General features: G+C 41.4%; 1 protein-coding gene across 1 annotated transcript in view; it reads left to right on the forward strand.

Annotated features, from left to right (window-relative positions):
* Positions 1–8,067: 8,067 nt before the first annotated feature.
* The window catches only part of slc7a11 (solute carrier family 7 member 11), a 45,736-nt gene continuing 32,417 nt past the window's right edge, over positions 8,068–21,386 (forward strand). The window contains exons 1-5 of the mRNA XM_075480795.1: positions 8,068–8,668; positions 10,946–11,072; positions 14,955–15,070; positions 16,537–16,662; positions 20,787–20,886. Coding sequence (XP_075336910.1) covers positions 8,386–8,668; positions 10,946–11,072; positions 14,955–15,070; positions 16,537–16,662; positions 20,787–20,886 — 752 coding nt within the window. The 5' untranslated portion in view covers positions 8,068–8,385. The remainder of the gene's footprint in view (positions 8,669–10,945; positions 11,073–14,954; positions 15,071–16,536; positions 16,663–20,786; positions 20,887–21,386) is intronic.

Raw genomic sequence — 21,386 nt, forward strand, 5'->3', positions numbered from 1 at the left:
CTGTGATGAACCTGTGGTAGGTACTGTAAGTTGCAGTACTAGTTAAAGGGATATACCACTGATTTTCAGCATTTGTATATATTATCCCTCTGTCCCAGGACAGTGCATTTCCTTTTTATTCCTAATCAATGACTTGATGAAATTCATTCTCCAGTTTTACAATGGGACTCATTTGCAAATCATTTAGGATTAGGCTGATGTTCTCTGATAACAGATAAAACAAATAAGCCTATTCAAAAGCCATAATGATGTTGTTTTTGCTACTTAAGACTCTGAAAATGGCCAGATTTAAATAATGGAATCAAAAAAATTTCTGTAGGAGCATGCCCCCGAACCCGCCTAGAAGTTCTGACTCATGACCTCAGTATTTTTTGGGCCCTGCGTACGGCCCTGTACACACGGTCTGTATGTGGGGTGTAGATAGACCATGCTGTGATCCGATCTACCCAGTGGTGGAAGAGACACTGCCCTGTAAGCCTCCTTCACGTTAGCATAGAACAGATCTAATGTCTTTTCTCCACGTGTTGGACAGTCCACATACTGTACAAAGCCAGTCAGGCAGGAGGATAGAGAGACGTGGTTGAAATCTCCTGTGATTGCAATGAATGCCTCAGGATGCTGGGTCTGTATCCTAGCAACGGCGTCATGGATGACGTCACACGCCTTTCCGCTTACCGCCGCTCGTACTCAGGTCTCGATCCGCTCGTACGGCTGTGAAGCCGGGTATGTCCACACTCAGACAGACAGATCAAACTGCTCTCCTTATACAGCCATTGGTTCCGCCTCTAACTCATCACACTTGTTTGGCAGTGAGTTAGCGTTTCCCATAATCACAGAGGGCAGAAAAGGTTTGTACCTCCACCTCCTGTTGTGCCTCTTTGCCTTTAGTTTCACTCCAGCTCTGCATCCACGGTACAGCTTTTTAAGCTCGGTCAGAATTGGATGTTTAATTCCGCGTCCAATCCTTGACAGTGCCAACAGTTCTTCTCTTGTGTACACTGCTTTAGTAGTAGTGCACAATGTCAAAAAATAAAAATAAAACAAAATATGAATAAAAAGCAGATCAGATAAAAACTAAAAATGACATAATCATATAAACGACGAAGAAAATAGAGTTCCACAGACTTCCTGCCGATAAGGCCGGCGCATAGCAACCGAGGTAATAAACTCTTTTTTTCAAAAAGAGCATGTGCGGAGCACTTCGGTAGATTTGAATCTTGTTTGGCGTATGCAGAAGTGATATGGGCAACTGCACAACTGCATTATCCTAGTTTCATGTAAACATACTATATCTTTGCTTTGACCAAAACTTTGAAATGGGGGGGGGGGGTAAGGAAAAAAAAATGCGTACGCTTCCATGTATTGTATCTCAAGGTAATTGGGATGACATTGTTTTCATTGCTGCTGCTTTACTCCACATTCCATATAAATAGCTGCTGTTACAGTGCTATGAGTGCACACATAAAGGTTGAATGGTTGTGTTCTTAGCAGGTTGTCCCTTTGACCCTTCCCAAGTTTTCACGTGACAGCAGCATAGGGTTTTTCTCCATAGTCTATCCAGTGACATGCAGCTGACTTGTCCCCCCCTAAATCACCAAGGGGAAAAAAAGACCACCGGGTTTTTTCACCATCGGAGCCTAAAGGATCAAAATGGATAAAAGAGTGAAACGAGTTCTTTATTTTCAGAATTTCTCATAATAGTAAATGACTGAGAATATCACTTATAAACACATTTGGAGAAGAATGGAGCAAGCAAAGGCAGAATACCTACATTATAGGGAGGGTCTGGAGACTGTGGGTCAGACATATTACACTGGAGGAATGATATATTCCTGGTAATATATCCCTCAGAACGAAGTAGACAAGTTGGAGAGGATAAGGACATCATGGAGCTATAAAACCATGCAGCTTTAGTGTACACAGACCATCTTCTGACAGTCTGCTTAACACACCCCAGCAGAGTGGTGTCACTCTGTTGTTTACCGATCCAGTAAGTCGATCTATATTCCTACTTAGTTTGTGAATAGGTTCATGTAGAAGGTTAATATGGAACTGACATCAGGTGACCAATAACAAATATTAATCTAGGGCCACATATTTCTTTACATGTATTGCCCAATGTTATAAGAAAATGTGGAACATGAATATTTGTCCACACCTCCAAATTATTGTGGTGATACGATCCATGGGTGTAAATAATAAGAGGACAAAGTATCTCTTAGCTGTTGTATTCTGTGGGGCAGCTTCCAATGCAACCTACGAATAATAAAACATGTAGCTTCTAAATCTGTTGCAACAGTCTGACTTTATCTTTTGTAACTCGACCTAACCATTCCCTTGGAAAGTTAGCATAGTTACTCACTGAAGTTACCTCGATTTCTGGAATGGAAAACCTAATTTACCTTGTTTCCCTTGTGTCCAGCTTTAAAACTTGACATTAACGAGCCTAAATCCTGTTGTAGATATACAATTAATGTCTTCATTAGTGTCCCCAACATTATTTCTATGCAAAAACCTCCAGGGAAGTCGGATATCCAGCTGTGTGTTCCCACTCTGCATGAATGCCTGGGCCTCTCTGCCCAAACATCCTCATGGATTCATGATCTCAAAGGGTTGAGAAGTGAAATACTTGTTTGTGTTGGGCCATTTGTGGAGAATTGGTTCTGCTTATAAAGCATGACTCAGTGAGAGACTGAGACTTTGTGTCCTTTTTCTGTTTCCGTCATTCAGCCTGGGTGAGAGGGGAGGCTGTTGGACTTAAATTATTATTCCTCTAGTTGTCCCTGTGCTTTTACTTTCCTTTCTTGTTGCTCTTCCTAATCCCACATACTTTTTCCTACTCTATCCTCCCTTTTATGCTGTTTGTAAGCACAGGCAGTTGTCCTTTGATGGTTTCTGTGAGAAGCTCTTTCAGTGATACACTCATATACACACGGTGCATGAATCAACACGTATGCACTATGATCAACATCTGTTTTCCAAAATAGGGGACCCCCTGGACACCCCCCGCCAGTCCATCACAGGGCCACACAGAGACAAACTGGACAAACAACCGTCCACACTCACACTCACTCCTGAGGACATGCATGTTTTTGTGGGAGAAAGCCGGAGAGAACCCATGCATACACGGGGAGAACATGCAGACTCCACACGGACAGAACCAGCCGGGAGCTGAACCTGGAACCTTCCTGCTGTGAGGCGACAGTGGTAACCACCACACCACCGAGCCAAATTCAATTCAATTCAATTAATTGTAATCATAATTATTCATAAAATAATCCAATTCATTCATATAGAGCCAATTCAAAAACAATTTCCTAGCTAAGAAAACCAACAGATTGCACTGAAAACTTTTTGTTTTTCGGTCCAATCTCCCGGCCTGAGCGGCGTGCCTGAGGCGACTGTGGAGAGAAACGACTCCCTTTGAACAGGAAGAAACCTCTGGCAGAACCAGACTCAGGAAGGGTGGCCATCCGCCTCCACCAGCTGGGGTTTGAGAAGACAGAAAGGGGGGGGGGGGGGGGCCGCGGCGGCACTGTAACACCATTCAAAGGATATCTGTTGGAACAGGGAAACACGAGTTAATGACCACAATAATATCACATATACATAAAGAGAGTAAAGTGAGGAAAGGTGTGACAGATGAGGCCCCCCAGCAGTCTGGGCCTATAGCAGCTTAACTATGGGATGTTTCAGGATCACCTGAGCCATCCCTAACTATAAGCTTTATCAGAAAGGAAAGTTTTAAGCCTGGTCTTAAAAGTGGAAAGGGTGTCTGCTTCCTGGACATTTACTGGCAGCTTATTCCACAATAGAGGGGCCTGATAACTGAAGGCTCTGCCTCCCATTCTACTTTTAGAAACTCTGGGAACCTCAAGTAAACCTGCAGTTTGGGAACGAAGTGCTCTGTTAGGAAAATATCTTACAATGAGATCTTTAAGATATGATGGAGCTTTGTCATTAAGAGCTTTATATGTAAGGAGAAGAATCTTAAATTCTATTCTGAATTTAACAGGGAGCCAATGAAGAGAAGCTAAAACTGGAGAAATATGATCTCTCCTGTTAGTTCTCATCAGAACTCTGGCTGCAGCATTTTGGATCAACTGAAGGCTTTTCAGAGAATATGTGGGACAGCCCAATAATAAAGAATTACAGTAGTCCAATCTTGAAGTAACAGATGCATGGAGCAGTTTTTCTAGTCCATGAATTTGTTACAAAATCTGGACAAAATCATTTATCCAGGTAGAATAAGAGTCATCAGTAATTAATAGATTAATTAATGGAATGGATTACTTATAAGTATATTAGCCTCTTTTGGGATTGTGTATAATACTCACACACACAGTCCACATAAGAAGAATGTAATTTGGGACGCTATGTTAAAAACATAATCATGTAGGGAGCTCAGAGGGAAACAAGGGGATTGTCATTCAACTAACACTTATGTTACTTGTGTTCAAGTCTCGCATTGACATCACTGTTCTTTCACTCTGCACTTCATGAGGCAGCTGTAGCTCAGCAGTAAGAGCAGTTGTCCGTCAATTAGAAGGTCAGTGGTTCATACTGGGCCACATGTCAAACAGACAGAACACTGAGCTGATGCGTGCGTTGGTGTGTGAACGCCTACAACAAAAGCACTGTGCAGCATGTAGCATGTAGTGTGAAAATAGGTTGATCGGTCAGCTCGACTAGAATTAACTATTGCTTCCTTTTTTATTTTTCTGGAAAAAGTTAAAGTCGAAAACACATGAAGCATGCGGTTAATGACAAGCATGAAATCCAAATGGGTCTAAACGGAAACACTGTATTCTGAAAAGCATCCTTAATGTTCACACACACACCCACCACACACACATAAACATTTCATTTGTAAAATAGTTATATTTCACCAGCAGAGTTCAATTTGGTCAACATAAGAATATCTTGCTTGAATTCTTTCCTGATTGAATGTCCATGTTCATAATTTACAGTATCAAGCTGAGTACACAGTCCCAATATTGAGTTAGCTAAAGTTTATTTTGAGCTGCTGAGCAATTCTTTTTCAGTACGATCTCTTTCTACGAGGGCTGCAGGGTGGTGTGGTGGTTAGCATCGTTGCCTCAGAGCGATTCTGTGTGGGGTTAGCATGTTCAAGTATTTAAAACATTACAACAATACATGCCCAGTAATATTGTTGTAATGTTTTAAATACTTGAACGCAGTTTTTCTAGAGAAGATAATTGCTTTGTATATGGGATTATCGTCCATCGACTCTTTTGGGCTTTCACATGCGCGAGCCTACAACCAGCCGGTGAGTTACATGCTGTTTATAAAGTTGTTTTGTAACGTCCCCATGCCAGTAATGTGAGAACCATGCATATGGTTTTGATGGTAAGGCTTGTGACTTTATTGTCGGATGGTTTATAAAGTGGTGTGACGTTTCTGCAGTGTGCAAGTTGTTGTTTTACGTGGAAGGGTTAGCAGTTGCCCCTAGCCACCACGTATTTGGTTAGCATGACAGGCTGAGCGAACAGCGCTATCTCCACACAGGGAGCGCAGATTTGCACCGGTCTGTGTCCTACTGTCAGTATTTGACAACCTCTAGCAATGGAAATGCGCTTCAAATGCCCCGGAGTTCTCCTTTAAATTATGCACTTATTGAAGGTTAATCTGACTCTGTATATAACAAGGTCAATGGGAAGTGTAACCAGCGGCTGACTTGTTACTTTTAGATTTAGTGCGTCAGGCTCTTGGAAGAGAGCGTGTGGAGACAGACGAATGGCTGACATCGCGATTAAGATTCCCAAGGACTGTGCTGCTGCAAATATGCAGCTTCCTAGAGCCACAACTCCAGAGAGAAACACGCCGATCAAACCCAATTCCACCACGCGTCCAGGTCCTCACCACCCTTGGAGTTTTGGCCACTGGAAGCTTTCAGAGGGAGACTGGAGACAGATCGGGGGTGTCCCAGTCCTCTGTGAGCCGTGCGCTCCCCTTGGTCATCAAAGCTCTCATCAGGTTATCACCCATGGTACATCAGATTCCCATACACCGCTGTCCAACAAGTACAAATTAAGAGGGACTTTCATGCCGTGGCTGGACTGCCAAACATAATCGGAGCAATAGACTGCACACATATACGCATCAAAGCACCCGTTGTGTTGTGGAGCGCACTGAGCTGAAGGCCAGGTGGGTGTGTCTCGATACCGCCATGAACGAGGGTCTCTTACAACCTGAACCAGCCCAGGCAGACCAGAAGGTGTGGTGCCAGAAGACCCCCCTCATGGACCCCCCATCAAAGTGCCATCATGATGAGGCAACAGGTGATGGCACGGCTTTAGTTGCAGTCATCGAGCGCCTGGCCATGGCGAAACGTTTTTTTTTTTTTTAAAGCCATTTTCATATCAAACCATTTCTTCTTTATTTCGGTGACGTTACGAACTACAGGTGACACAGAATTAACAGCACTCATAATAACTTCCCATTTCTTGGCTTTAGCAGGTCCCGTAATTCCACTGCTGACTCTGCTGAAAATAACAGATTTCCCTTTCTGGATCTCTGAAAGCAGAACTTCAGTCTCAGAGCCCCTAAAGTTGTTCTTTTTGCGCCTTGATGCCGTTCTCATGACTCAACACTTCCTGGCACAGCAGAGAGGAAGCGCAGCCTTATATGGTATTATTTTGGGCGTGGAGTATGCAAATCTACTATCCTCGTGCACGTGCACTTAGATACGCACGAGTGTGATTCATCATTTACACAGATCGTTTACACACTTTTTCCCAAAGTTAAGAGCGCTTGTTGAATCTGACGAGGCGTGTTCCTACGAGACCTTCGTACGAAAAAAGTGAGAGAAATTTAGAATAAAAATACGAAAATGTTCTTGCATGGGGCCCAGTGTGTTCTCTGTGGTTAGGGGAGATTTTCAGATAAATTGAGATTTGGAAAACTTTTACATTCATCTTGGAAATGTTATCTAATCATCTAAAAAATACACCAAAAACACAGCACAAAACAGGAAATGACCAAAAACGAACTGAACTGATTTGATTCAGTAGAAAAGCAGCTCCGAGGTTCATTTCCAAAAGTAATAACAAAGTCTTCTGTGTGCCTCTCAACCAAGGTTGGTGCTCAAGGATGTGGCAGAAATGTGTTAAACAGCTCAAACCTACACACATGTTATCAAGATGCGATGTGGCATATTTGACTTCCATAAAATAAATAACTGCAGAGATAATCAAATGCCTTACTACAATAACAACATTTATTTCCCTTCTGTCCTCACCAGGTGATGCTACATCAAACACAACAATGTCTTTCTGATCAGGGATCCCAGTAACAGAGCGAACCCAAGAAGGGATGAGAGCTTCCTCACCTCACTTCTCTTTCTGGGACCCCCATCTTGAAATACACTGAAGACAGAAATCTGTAAAATGAAGTACTGTATAAGACTTTTATTTGATCATACAATATCCTATAGTATATTGAATAATTGGGTATTCATTCTGTAATAACTGAACGTAAACATTATTAATTAGGAGGAAACAGTGCATGTGTTGTGGACTGCAGGTTTATGCTGCTGTTAAGAAACACCCACCCCACCCCCACCTTTGGATTTGAACCTTTCTTTTCCTCCTTTTGTCCTGTGAAGACATGGATACATGACTTTACATGACATTACAGTAGCCAGTGTGAGCAGAAGAAAGAGCTGTGTGTGCTAACATTCTTTGAGTTTCAGGTCCTTTTTTGAACCACACCCCTCTGTAAAAGTGTCTCACTCCAGCTTGTTCTGTCTTGTTGCAAGAGAGAAAACAATCCCAAAACAAGTTCTACAAATACAAGACAGGACTAGATATTGAACTAAGAACAGAATTCTAACGATGATTTGAGGCCCAATGAGAAATGGGAGAGTTTGAGAAGATCAGGATGTACTGTTGATGAGATGACGTGCAAAACAAGTTGCTGTGTCATGATTACATCGACCTGCAAAATAAGTTGCTGTGTCATGATTACCTCGCACCAAAGCAGCATAACACCTCACCCTATGAGCCACAGCTGGTTTTGGAAAAGAGGCTGGACTCAATAGGGGGTTGGGGGAAGGACTACATAAATACAAGCATGGGATGACAGCGAGGGAGAAGGCAGAGTAACAGAGGAAGAAGAACACAGGGAAAACACTTGGTGAAAAAAAGCCGGCCCCTGAGGCTCCACAGTGACAGCTTTGTGAGCAGGGCATGAATGACAATAAAAGAGAGAGGTTCCCAGTCAGGAAAATGTTCCTCCCTGGACATTAGTTTTACTCCGAGTCCCACACAGACTGAGTGTACTCAGGCTCCAGCAGGGAGGCAGATCCCAGATCACACCCACTTATTCCAGAAGTTAAGCAAAGGCTCTGTTTGATAGACAAAGATGAACAGCATGTCTACCTCTACTTCCAAAGATGGAAACCTCACTGCCAATGCACACAACATTTCCCAAAATGGAAGTGACCCCAACAGTAAGCTACAGGACGCGGACAGCAGGAAGGTGGAGCTGGGGAAGAAGGTGACCCTGCTGAGAGGAATCTCCATCATCATTGGGACCATCATTGGAGCTGGAATATTCATCTCACCAAAGGGAATCCTGAAGCACTCGGGCAGTGTAGGAATGTCTCTGATGGTTTGGATCGCCTGTGGTGTGCTGTCACTGTTTGGTGAGTTGTTTGTGGGTGTGTGGGCAGGCTGTTTCTGAAGAAATGTGTGCACAGTTTTTCAAACTTAGGAGAACAAAAAATATACACAGAAGCCCACTATATGAAAAAGAGTCATTAGAAACCATTAAGCTCTTTCCTTTCTTATTTAGTAGGATTGAAACAGAACCTGCTTTTACACTACATCCGTTCAGCTCATATTCTTTTTTATTCCTATTGGAAGGCAGCATGGGCTTCAGTATCATGCCCAGAACATGCATCCTGGAAAGTTGGGATTGAACCAGTGATTTTCTGATTGAAAGTCTCTCAACATCCGGAGCTACAGCCAACCCTGTAAAATGGCTCCATGTTACTGTGGTTTCACAGAAATGTCATTATCGCTGTCATTTAAAGAACACTACGGGTCTTAAGACATACAGTACTAGTCCCACTGGTGGGCTTGTGCTAAGCCACTCAGCTCCCTGCTTATCCATCTCACAGGCTGGCCTGCATTTGTGGAGGCTTGATATTCTACAGGGGAAAGTGCATCTTTAAGGATATTAAATAGAATATTATGTAAAAGTCCAAAGGCAACAGCCTTGATAAAATATTACTGCCTTGATAAACAACTAGTTGCTTATTCTTAGGCCTGGATCAGTGCGTTTGTATGTCAAGGCCTGTGAGCGATACTTATTGTGTCTGACAAGTGCGACTGTAGAAGGTGTCAGGACTTTTAGAGCAAGAGGACTGCGGAAAAATGAAACAGAACTGAACCATGTTACCGGATTTTTTTCATATTTATCAAACTGTAACCGTAAATTTCACCTTTAAAAATTGTTCACTCGTTCTTAATAGAATCTACTGTTCACTCCTCAGGGTTTGTTGAAGTGGAACAGAAACAGTATATGTCAGCTGAGCTTGAATCAGAAACCCGGTGCCCTGCATGCCGGGCCCCAGTTTCACTGAGTCTGGGATCTGATGGCCCCTCTTAATGCAGCTGGATCCTCATGTGTATGGGATCTTGTTGCCTTGACTATATATATATTCTAATATTTTGATGACTTTAGCTTATCTTTATTTGAATGTGCTCTAAGAACAAACAATATGTTTCTGTTTCTGCATTCAGCAGACGCTTTTATCCAAAGCCTCTTACCTATGAGGACATAACACTAAAGCTAACAATGAGCTACGCAGAAGGAAAGCCGCTCGTCAGGCTCTGTGAGAGGTGACAGAGCAGAGATAGAGGGAAGAACAGAAAGATAAAGAGGGGGGGTACAGGGTCAGGGCTGGATCTGTTTAATCCAACTGATACAGGCTATCTGAGAAACTGCCCCCATAAGAATGTGGATCCACATGAGTGGCAAAGGGCTGGAGATCTCCCAGCTGTATGCCTCCGTATGTTGGGAACAGTAAATACCCCTATCCATGAGTCTTTAATGGTGCATTTAAACATATGATTTTGTTAAATCAGGGTTTGTTATTGGTTGTTCTGCTGACTTACTCCAACTGATCTTACTTTCCGAGCTTCTGCTGAAAAGTCCTTATTAAGGATATATGTATTTGGTGAGGTTTGCATAAAGCTATACATAGACAGAACAGCTACATCATGGCTAGGGATTGTTATCATTACGATCTTTTCAAGGCAGGTATCAATATTGATACTTATTGTTATAATTTAAATCAAAACATGAAGACATAACACATAACTATATTTAGTGTAAGTATTAAGATATCATCAGAGAGGAATGTTATGAAAGATTGATCACATTTCCACTTCCTGAAACTGAACTAATGGGCTCTCTTAGTGTGTTCTTCTGCACCATGACGGCCTCCCTGTAACACTGGCTAAGTTCATCCACTTAGAATCATACTCACTTAACAAAACCTTAATGATATGGGCAGTAATTATGTTTGCTACTAACAGAGGAAATGTGAGAATATTTGACCAAAGTTTGCAGGAGGCCGTTCTGAAGCTGTGCGGTACACTTGAGCAGACTGTAACATGGCAGTATATTGCAGCAGTATCCTTAAATCCTTTAGTTTTCATGCTATAACGAATGCACCGAACACTTTATCCTTGAATATCCTCCCTTGGCCCTTTCCCCACGCTCCCTAATTCCTGCTGCCTAACATCCTAATAAAGATTCAGCTATCTGATTCTCCCTCTGTAAAGTTCTGTTTCTCAGATGTTCCCACATATTGGAGTGATGGTGAGAGCAGGGCCAGCGCAGGACTGTGTGTTTCTGTCCATGTGCCTGACACTGTTGGGAACCTTGTTTTCACACATCCTTGTCTCTGCAGGGGCCCTGTCCTATGCGGAGCTGGGGACCTGTATTAAGAAGTCTGGAGGACATTACACATATATCATGGAAGCATTCGGACCTCAGATGGCTTTTATTAGACTGTGGGCTGATCTCATTGCAATAAGGTAATGCCTACCTTCTTAACTCTTGTCTATTCAACCCAACCTTTAAAATCTACCCCAGCAGGCAGTTTGCTTTTGATCTGTGAAATAAGCTCTGATGAGCTCACAATACATTGAGGAGATACAAGTAAAGATGTGCAAACCGCTGAATGTATGTAGCATTTACCAGGAAAACAGGAACATTTTTGCTACAATATAAATATATTACCCTCGAGATGGCATGTTTGCATACATACCGTTATGTCAGAACTCTCCACTGATAGAGCTGTTGCCCCTCAGCTGATTCCATGATGCTGGCTTGATGTATGGAAGCTCACATCGATGAGAGGCTAAGCTGCCTCTGTCTGGCATCTGTAAACAAGGATGTCTTTGTTTAAAGATAAAGATAAGATTATTAAAAGATAAGAAGAAATTCACATATGAAAAGGGGAAGAGTTTGCTTGTGGCCTAGGGTTTGAGGCTATAAACCAAAAACATCTTTGCATTTCAGTAGTGGGGCCTCAGGCCCTTCAGTATTGTCATAACACCACCCATAATAAACAGAATCGTTGTGAATGTCACCAAACCTGAAAAATAATTGAATTAAATAGATAAAAACAGCAGGTTTATGCTGTTCCAGGCAGTGTCTCAGAAGTGTTGCACCTGTCATTCCATACGTCATACCACTGGAATCTCTTCTACTTCCACCACTGTGAAGTTTGCAGGCCTTTTACTGGCTTTCAACAGCACAGATGTGCGCTGGGTACCCAGCTCTGGGACTGGGATTCATCACCTCCACATTGTGCCAATCTTCTGCCCAGATATTGAGTGGGGCACTGGCCTCCTCAGATAATCAGTAAACTATGTCTACTGCTGTAACTTTGAAAAAATACATTTTTAGCTGAAATAAATTAGTACTTGAGCGGGCAAACTCTTGTGTTCCTCAGCAACTCGTATCAGCCCTAAAGCAGACATGCCTTTGACACTGCTTCATACCATAGTAGCCCGTCTGGCCTGGAGGTATTTACCAGGCAAAAAAACCTAGGCCTAACCCTGGGGGGGGCTACGGATAAGCCCCACTTAAGCCCCGGAAGTAACAGAGGCCATAGGTACTGGTATGCTTGTCCAATGTTGACCAGATAGTGTAAACACGGCAACTATCTACCAACTCTAAAAACTCAAACCCAAGATAAAAAAAGCCTCCTATTCAGATAAAAGATGACTATTGGAACGTATTCAATATCCATCGATTCATTTTTATACCCGCTTCATCCAATTCAGGGCTGAGGGGGGGCTGGAGCTGGAGCATTTCCAATTCATTTCATTAAATGGATTTATCATACCCAAAATTCATACATCTGTTTCTTCATCTGTGATTTGATTGTAAAATTATTGTACTGCAGCCATCTTTACAGACCAGTTTCTGCTCAATTAAAGATCTCCTTAAAGGTTTTTTTATAAGGACAGAGAACAAATAGTAACTCGATTTCATTTATACTTCCTGAAAAATGCTACAAAGAATCCAGATGAAATGTATCAAACTTTGCAGAGTCCTGTAAGCATATTAAGTGCTCAATAATTTAGTGGAAACATTTTAATTCAACACAGCTTCTATTAAAATAAGATTCGTCTCTTACTCTTAAAAAGAGACAATAAACATAGTTTAAGGGTTAAAAAGATACTGAATGACCCAAAGTAATTCTTATACTTAAGTGTTCAACTTATCTGTCCTAACTGTTTTTCAGTTAGCGGGTGCTCGGGGTGTTCCATGACACGTTCAGCTATGGCAGGTGCAAAAATGTAGAAATGCTCTTTTTTCTGGAAATAAGGGCACATATTCCAATTAAATATGAGGCACAAAGTTTCAGTAACTAACAGATTTACTTAAATACCCCCCAAAGTTTGAGATCTTGGAGGTAAAATCCTGTAACTAAATGGACAGGACCAAATGCAAAGATCATTGTGGCTGGTTGCCACTGGATCGGGATGATAAGATGCTAATCAATTTACAACAAAAACATATTTGGAACAGGCACAAAGCCTTGGTAGATATGCCATCAAGTGCATCTTTACTTACTTAATATGACACAGTGACATTTCATCAAACCTAACCTAACATAGCATGTAGACATGTTGTTATTTTGGCTGTGCTTGGAGACAGAATCCTCTGCACCAGGAAAATGAAGGGCTGTGTTCGGCTGAAACCTCATATGGGATACTGAGATTAGACCAGAGAGATGAGAAACGTTCCCTGTGCTGCTGTGTGTGTACACTGCCAAACCAAAGCAGTAAAAACAGTCTGGTGACTATCCTGAGCTGCCCAATCTATGCTGGCCCCTGGCTACTGGGACTGCATACCAAAGCATGGGAAATGAACAAAGATAGAGGCAGAGAGTTTAAACAAGAATGACTAGGATTACACACACATCGACTTCATAATGCCTACTAAAACTGAACTTTTAAAGAGATTATGGCAGGCTGCAGGGTTGGGTGGTGAGTATGCAGGCTTAAAACTGTGTTCCTTCAACATTCATAAATTCATTTTCAAAACTGTAGTGTGATCAGCCACAACTTTCAAATCACAAATGAAGTAAATTACATTGATTGTTTGACATACACAGCAAAAGTTCCACTTCTGACCCTTTTGTTAGTGACATAATATTTGGATTATCACGTTTCCATGAGTTGTATCCACCATATGAACTCTCAAAGCGGTTTCCCTGCTTTCTCAAACTCCCTAGAAGTTTCCCCAAAGCTCTTTTTCTGCAGTTACTGCATGACCTTTTTGTAGTTTTATGTGTCATTTCTCACTATGAACTAAGAGAGGATGGCATCCTGCTCAGTATTTTCACCCAAACCCTAATCCTAACATGTGTTATTTTGAAGACATAAAATGACATGCTAAAAACTCGGAGTGCATATAAATGACATGCAAAAAGTTTCTGAGCTGCCATGAGATCACACTGAGTTTGTGCTCCCTGGAACTAAGGCATGCATCTTCAAGCAGTTTGTACGGTGAACACTCCAGTAGCACTAGAACTGCAATGATACACCCAGGGGATTGGAAAAAGGGGATTGTCATGGAAACAGCTTAGTGGTCATCATCATGTAAACTATGGATCTGTAGTTATGTTATTGCTCATGACATAGATGAATCCACTCCCCATCTTCCATGCAAACAACATTAACAAACTAACTAAGTGGAATGGAAAAATGTTATTAACATCTGCTGTCACAGAAAAATGATAATAATGATCGTGTTATTAAATTATTCTATTTACCAAATCATTTTAGTTAGCAATATTTTTGGTATATTTGAAGTAAATACAAGCAATAGTCTAATTAGTTATTTTTTCATTCTTCTGTAGATTAACATAAAACACTGTAAGAAAGTCATTGTCTGTACGCATATATCATGTAAAACTGAACTAAAACTGTTCATATTGCTGTTATACACTTTTTATAATATTTATACTGTGAACAGTACAACAAAGATTTGTTAATACGTTTCTGGAATATACAGAAGCTGGTAAGCTGTTACGGCCAATGTGTCAGCAGATGAATAACTATTTATTATCTGTGACAGTCATACAGCATTAACTTTAATATTCATCCTCTTTCACTGGCTCCTGCCCCGCCATATTAACCAGCTGCTCTCTACCCATGTCTGTCTGCTGAGCAGTGGCTGAGCAGTGGACCACAAATGGTTTATCACCATTTTTATACAGTCATATAGTTATAGTTATGTACATTGGGGGTTGAATCATTTTGCTGGTGACTGTATGATCTGTGTGTCCAAAATGCTCCCTGAGATGATCCTTTATGGTTTATTACGTTTGAATCTCCTGCAGGTTGCTGAATTGAATCTTTTTGCGTGAACTGATACTTCCCCGTTGTGTCCTGCAGGCCTGCAGCCATGGCAGTCATTTCTCTGGCATTCGGACAGTACATCCTGGAGCCGCTGTTCATGCCATGTGATATCCCCCCAATGGCTGTCAAACTGGCCACAGCCATCGGCATAAGTACATATGAGGACTACTGCTATGTTACAGTTTTGACCTGTGGTGGTTTGCTCTGTAAATGACACAGGTTGAAAGCATCCAAATGTGCAGTTAGAGGCAGAGCGTGACATGGCAAAAAGACCGAGAACTATCTTTATCTTTCTAAATCTTTCATTTGAATAAAAACACAGTGAATAACAAGGAAAAGCAGCACATCAGTTGTGTAGAGATGTATTACAGCTTGTAACTCAAGCAAATGTAATCAACATTTTGAAAGGTTTCTGAAATAGAATCTAAAACTACATTCAGGGTTGTTTTGTAATGGATGAATTCATTCAGCCCTGTGATGGGTTAGGGTTAGGGTTAACCCTAACCCTAACCCTAACCCGCCTCACCCAATGACAGCTGGGATAGGCTCCAGCGGGCCTGAGTTGGATTCATCTGGAACAGAAAATGGATGGATGGAATTCATTTGGATTAAGTGCTGTTAAAAAAGTTATCTAAAGCTAGAGCATCTGGAAAATTTGAAATTGTTCGATAAAACCTTTGATTTTTCTTATGTTTATCAATACTTCTGCACTGTTTTAGGCATGATAGATAAGTACACATACACTGATGTGCCACAACATTAAAATCACTGACCACATGAGTAGAAATGTTGTTACAGAGCAAGGTTCTGCTGCATAAATCTGCATCTTTACATAGATATTAATGTAACACTTTTTTTGCTGACCAGTCACATTGAGTAATTATCTGGTGTGCACTTAATTTACATGGGTTGGGCCAACATAAACTTCACTAAAACCAAATCTAAACTGAATTGAATTGAATGAATAGAAACAGGCCTACCTGAAAGAAGACTGTTATGAGTAAACACTTTAAAATCTATACTGAGCCTTTCACAATCTTATCTAAAATGAGTTCAACCAATTTAAACTGAAAGTAGATAAATGTCAAACTCTAGTAGAGCCAAATCAAACAAATCAATTAGATAAAACAGAACTACTTACCACTGAAGAAAGAAATACAAGTGTATGGAAACTTGTTTGGATGTTTTTTCATTGAACAAGTTATTATTTCAAGTGTTTGATTTATGTACAACCAACAAGAATGAATGGTTTAACAAAGCTAAACTCAATGCATTCATATTTATGTAAGCTATTTGTATTTAGTCAGTAAAAGATGTGCCCTCATCGATCTTTTTGAATGCAGTCTCATGGCATTGTGCTTTTTACATCCCTTTCATCTAATTCTTTATTTGGTCAATTGGGATAAATAAACAGCAGTCATTTACCTTTGTGTGCTCATGTTGTACCACGCAATATTTTAAGAAAAATATTCAAATGAAATAAATTCAAACGAAAAAGTAAAAATATTGACTTTGTAGTGTGGTATGCTTTTAGTATTTTATGACCATGATCCTAGGTGAACGTGCGGCTTCACAGAGTGATGCTGTGAATGATGAGCATCCCTCTTTCTCTGCACAGCTTCTGTGATGTACCTGAACAGTATGAGTGTTACATGGACAGCCAGGATTCAAATCCTCCTCACCCTCTGCAAGCTGGTAGCCATCGCCATCATCGTTGTGCCTGGGATGTACCTGCTCTTTAAAGGCAAGACATTATCATTATCATTTCTTATCCCTTTAACAATGTGCCACTGCCCAACCACCGTCAGTCCAGAAATAATTCAGTGCTCCATCAATGTAAGTGATGCACAGGAACATCTCAAAGCGTCACACAGAGCCCTCAGCTGCAACAATTATGCCTCTCTTTGTTGCAATGCAATGTATATCTAACCATGTATATCTCACACAGCTTTTCACAGCGAGTTTTTTGGTTAAAGCGTTTCACAACATCCTCTCAGCACATGTTCAGGGGTAAAATGACCGTCTTCCCTCAGTTACTGAGCTCCTTTTTAAATCTAAGGGGGTGGGTGGTGATTGTTGTGTCTTAGGTGAGATGCCACCCACCCAATGACTGGCTTAAATGGGTCCAACCCAACCCAACAGAAACTGATGTTAAACTATGTGAGAATTATACAAACCATATACAAACCAAATTTCTGATGGTCAGTCTCTCAATAACAAACCAGCATGAACATGTATGGATGCAAGGTGATCAGTCCAGCCAGCAATAGTCCATGAAGTGAAAAGCAACTCCACAAAGCTCCTTCTAGTTACCACGACATACCTGTCAGATAGTGATGCAACACTTTATCGAATCTGAAACCATAAATGTTTGATTCTTTTGCTCATACATCAGTATGCGTTGGCCTTACAATTAAATATACTTTGAGTTTAGATCACTGTCTGCCATCCCACTGTGAACAACAAGAGATTCGTCATGCATTCACACACAAGACTGTATTTTTTCTGGTACAACGCCGATTAGGAAATATTTCTGTGAGCATGCATGATGGGTTTTATTTAATATGAACCAAGGTTGGAACATCATTGAAAAACTACCTGCCTAAAATGGGCCAGACATGACGACCTGCCTGGGTGAAATGCAGTTAATATTCCCACATTACCTGTGTTCCCCACTACTTTTTATAGTCTCACAGTGATTATCCCACAGTTTGTATGGTCCAAGAAGCAGTTCAACATTATCAGATTATTTTATCTGTTTGTTTGGACTGTTTGTAATACATTTACAGATGCAAGCCTATTACAACTGAGAGGGATTTCATCTGTACTACTCAAGACAAATCTTATTTTGTAAGCTCAGTGGGGAATACATCAGTTTTAATCTCATTATAAAATCAAAATCAAATCAAATTTATTTATATAGCACATTTCATGTCCAAAAAAATTCAAAGTGCCTCACATAAAATAAAAGCATTGCAGCAGGGAGTGGAAGAAGCACTAAAAATACATAAAAGAATATAAAGAGAAACAAATAAAATCATTTAAATGAATTTTAAAAAAGGCAACAGTCAAGATAAGTTCAAAGATATCGTGGATTTAAAAATGTCTCCATTGGGTGAAAGTTTAATCTCCACTGGCAGTTTGTTCCACTTGTTAGCAGCATAACAGCTAAATGCTGCTTCTCCATGTTTAGTCTGGACTCTGGACTGGACCAGCTGACCTGAGTCCTTGGATCTAAGAGCTCTGCTGGCTTTATATTCTCTGAGCAGCATTCTGGATGAGCTGCAGATGTTTAATGCTCTTTTTGGGAAGTCCAGTCAAAAGAGCGTTACAGTAATGGAGTCTGCTGGAGATGAAATTGTACTTTTATTATTATTGTTAATTGTGGTCCAGTGGCTCCCAGTGTTGTTTGGAATTACTGTAGCTACACTCAGTGGGGTCACATGGCACAGTAAATAATCGGATTATTGGCTAAATTACAATCAGACTGAGTTATTAAATTCATGTAGACACTTTAGTCTGACTAAGAATTTGATCGGATTCAGACCCCGAGATAACTGGGTTGAAAGTCACTCTAAACTAGAAGCCTGCGCAGGACAGAATTTACAGTCCCGCTCCCGCCTGCAATTCCTGCATGATTCAGACGTTCGCGTTACTTCTCATGGAAGTTCTTGTCATTGGCTTGAGGAAAGAAACAAACAGACATAGTGCAGGAGCGCATTAGATGGCACAAAGCAGCTGAGGCTTTACAGCAATAAGCCTACCCAACATACCTACCAAAATCTACTGTGAATATTAAGAATAATACATTGTACATATGTTATATGCCACTCCTTACATTTCCATTCTTGGAAGTAAAAGTATATATTTTTAGTTAATATGATTTTAAACACAGCGTGATGGAGCCCCGCCCCCTACTTTGAGTGGATTTGAGCATAAATATCTAAGCCTACAGCTCACGTTACATTGATTTAAATGCAAACAAGTGAAATGAAAACAATATGTGTTATTAATTACCCTACCTTTTCTAAACCCAGAATGTTGAAAATGTAACATGTAATCCAATTATTATTTAAGTAGGTTAACCATGCCCTGTCCCTCGTCGTTGTGCGATGCGCATCTCTTGAATAAAAGGAGAGATGGATCGCTCTTTTGAACTTCTTTTAGTTAGGCTTTATTTCTTCTCAGTTGTTTTCAGCAGCAGGAGATCATTATAGCTTTTATATTAAACACGTTTTTAGTTAGCGGGACTGCAGCTTATTACCGCTCCCTCCCCCTCCCGCCCGCGCCCGCGCCCGCAATGAGCTTTCAAAATGTGTCCCGCGCCGCACTGCTTTGCGTTGGGTCCCGTGAGTTCCGCGGGACTCCCGCGGGAGTGCAGGGCTCTACTCTAACGCTAGGCGTCCATTGTTCCGTCACGTCAACTTAACTTGCCGGATTGGATCCCTAGTGTCGCCGTGTTGCTACTACAGTGGGCGTGTATACGAAGTTGTAGATAGAACATACGGTAGAATGGCTCCGGGGGAAAGTAAATAACTTGTGATTTTAACCAACCGAAGTTTCTCCCTCTAAAAATTAGAGTTTTGGAGGGAAATTAATGTGTATAAATCGTCAGCAATGGAACATTATTTCATATTGCACCATGGATCTGGATCTGCGAGCGAGGAGAGCTGCTATTGTGCTGCTGCTGCTAATGCGACACAGGAGATCACCTAATTCTCCTTCTCGCTGCAGCACCTGTCCCTGCACCTTTTCTCTGATTTAATAATGAAACATGAACAAGACATCTTGTGAAAACATGGCCATGGGTGTGATTTGGTTCTTTTGTTGAAATGAATGCCTATCACAATTATTGATAACGTTTAATCCACTACTCCACCTCTGCCCATGAAAGAATTTGATGCACTGGATTGAACCTCTATTCCTTGATGGTCATTACTTTACTGCAAAAGTGGAGATGCTCACACAATTGCCTGATGTTTTAGGTGTGTTTATTCGCCTACAATCGTTTTAGCACAGCCATTCTGGCCACTGCTGCTGTTCATTTTGCCCGCAATAGCAATGACATGAGCAATACCCGAAACGTTCAGGGGTGAATAAACAAAGGGAAAAAAACTACATGGTCTACTGTCATTGGGTAACGCACTACGGCTGCCGTGGCAAATTTGCATAAACTTCGGGCGAGCCCAACATTTTGACGTGCCGCAGGTCCCCCGCTCGCCGTGCCGGAATCCCAGCATGCTTTGCGAGCACGGCGACAACGATCGGCCGGATTTCATTGAAAATGAACTGAATGCGTTGGATACGGCTTGCGTTGACTGAACAATGGACGCCTAGCGTAAACCTGCTTGTAGATGCTGAAGCACGAGGTGAATTAGACGTTCTGCGCATGCTCCAGATGTTTTCCCGGGGTCGTGACCCGGAAGTCAAAGGAGACGATATTACTGTTGTTGTCGCCGTCAGAAAGAAACAAACAACGCGATGGAGAATGCTCCGTTGGGCATCGTTTGTGCAACAAGCAGCTCATCACAGACCAAATGTAGAGGGACGTAGCTTCATCTGGCTCTTTGTTCGCCATTACCACTAGTTGGAATGGGTACAGCGCCACCTATCGTACCGGGGTATGACATTCTTTGGGCCAGTGATTCCATTTATTCGCCGCCATATATATTTGGATAATTGCCCTTGCTCAAATAAAGAGCATAATCCAACTATAGCTATAATGGAATTAATCTCACCATGTAGACCCACTGACAGATCAGTTCATAGCTTCAACAATCCCTCTTAACTTTGGAGTAATTGTAGTGCTTCAGATTGTCCCCAAGGAGGAATATATGTATTTATGTGTGTGTGTCTGTGTGTTTGCAGGAGAGACCAGAAACTTTGAGAATGCCTTCGAACTGAGCAATGTGAAGCTGTCTGGTATGCCACTGGCTTTCTACTCCGGGATGTATGCCTACGCTGGGTGGTAGGTGTGGTCCCCACAAAAAATACACAAACACCAATTCAAGCACACACAAACACACAAACACACAGACACACAGAACATGAAATGTTTGAAATGTCTTCAGGAACCAAGAAGAGAAGTCTAGTTGCATTTTATTCACGCTCTTCGGGTTATTATTCTGCAGTCCTGAAAGTTTTCCACGTGTAGACAATCTTTCACAGTTCACCACAGGTCAGACTCAAGAAGCAAATAGTCGTGAAAAATGACTAGAAATGAAAAGTGCGAGCTGAAAATAACCAAACAGTGGTGAGTTCTAGTGAAAAGGAAATATTTTTTATAAAATTGGACAGAACTAGTAAATAGATGATTTGAATGGAGCTATTGTACTTTATGTGGTGATTATGGTTTCTCATTTATTTATTTATATATCTCTATTGGTCCCTGGGTGCTGGCTGGTTTTCTGTCTGTTTGTTTCAGGCTGGGCGGGGCCGTGGCTCATCATCAATGGAGTGCCAGTTAAA

The sequence above is a fragment of the Odontesthes bonariensis genome, chromosome 13 (genome assembly GCF_027942865.1).
Source record: "Odontesthes bonariensis isolate fOdoBon6 chromosome 13, fOdoBon6.hap1, whole genome shotgun sequence".
In the NCBI taxonomy this organism is placed as follows: domain Eukaryota; kingdom Metazoa; phylum Chordata; class Actinopteri; order Atheriniformes; family Atherinopsidae; genus Odontesthes; species Odontesthes bonariensis.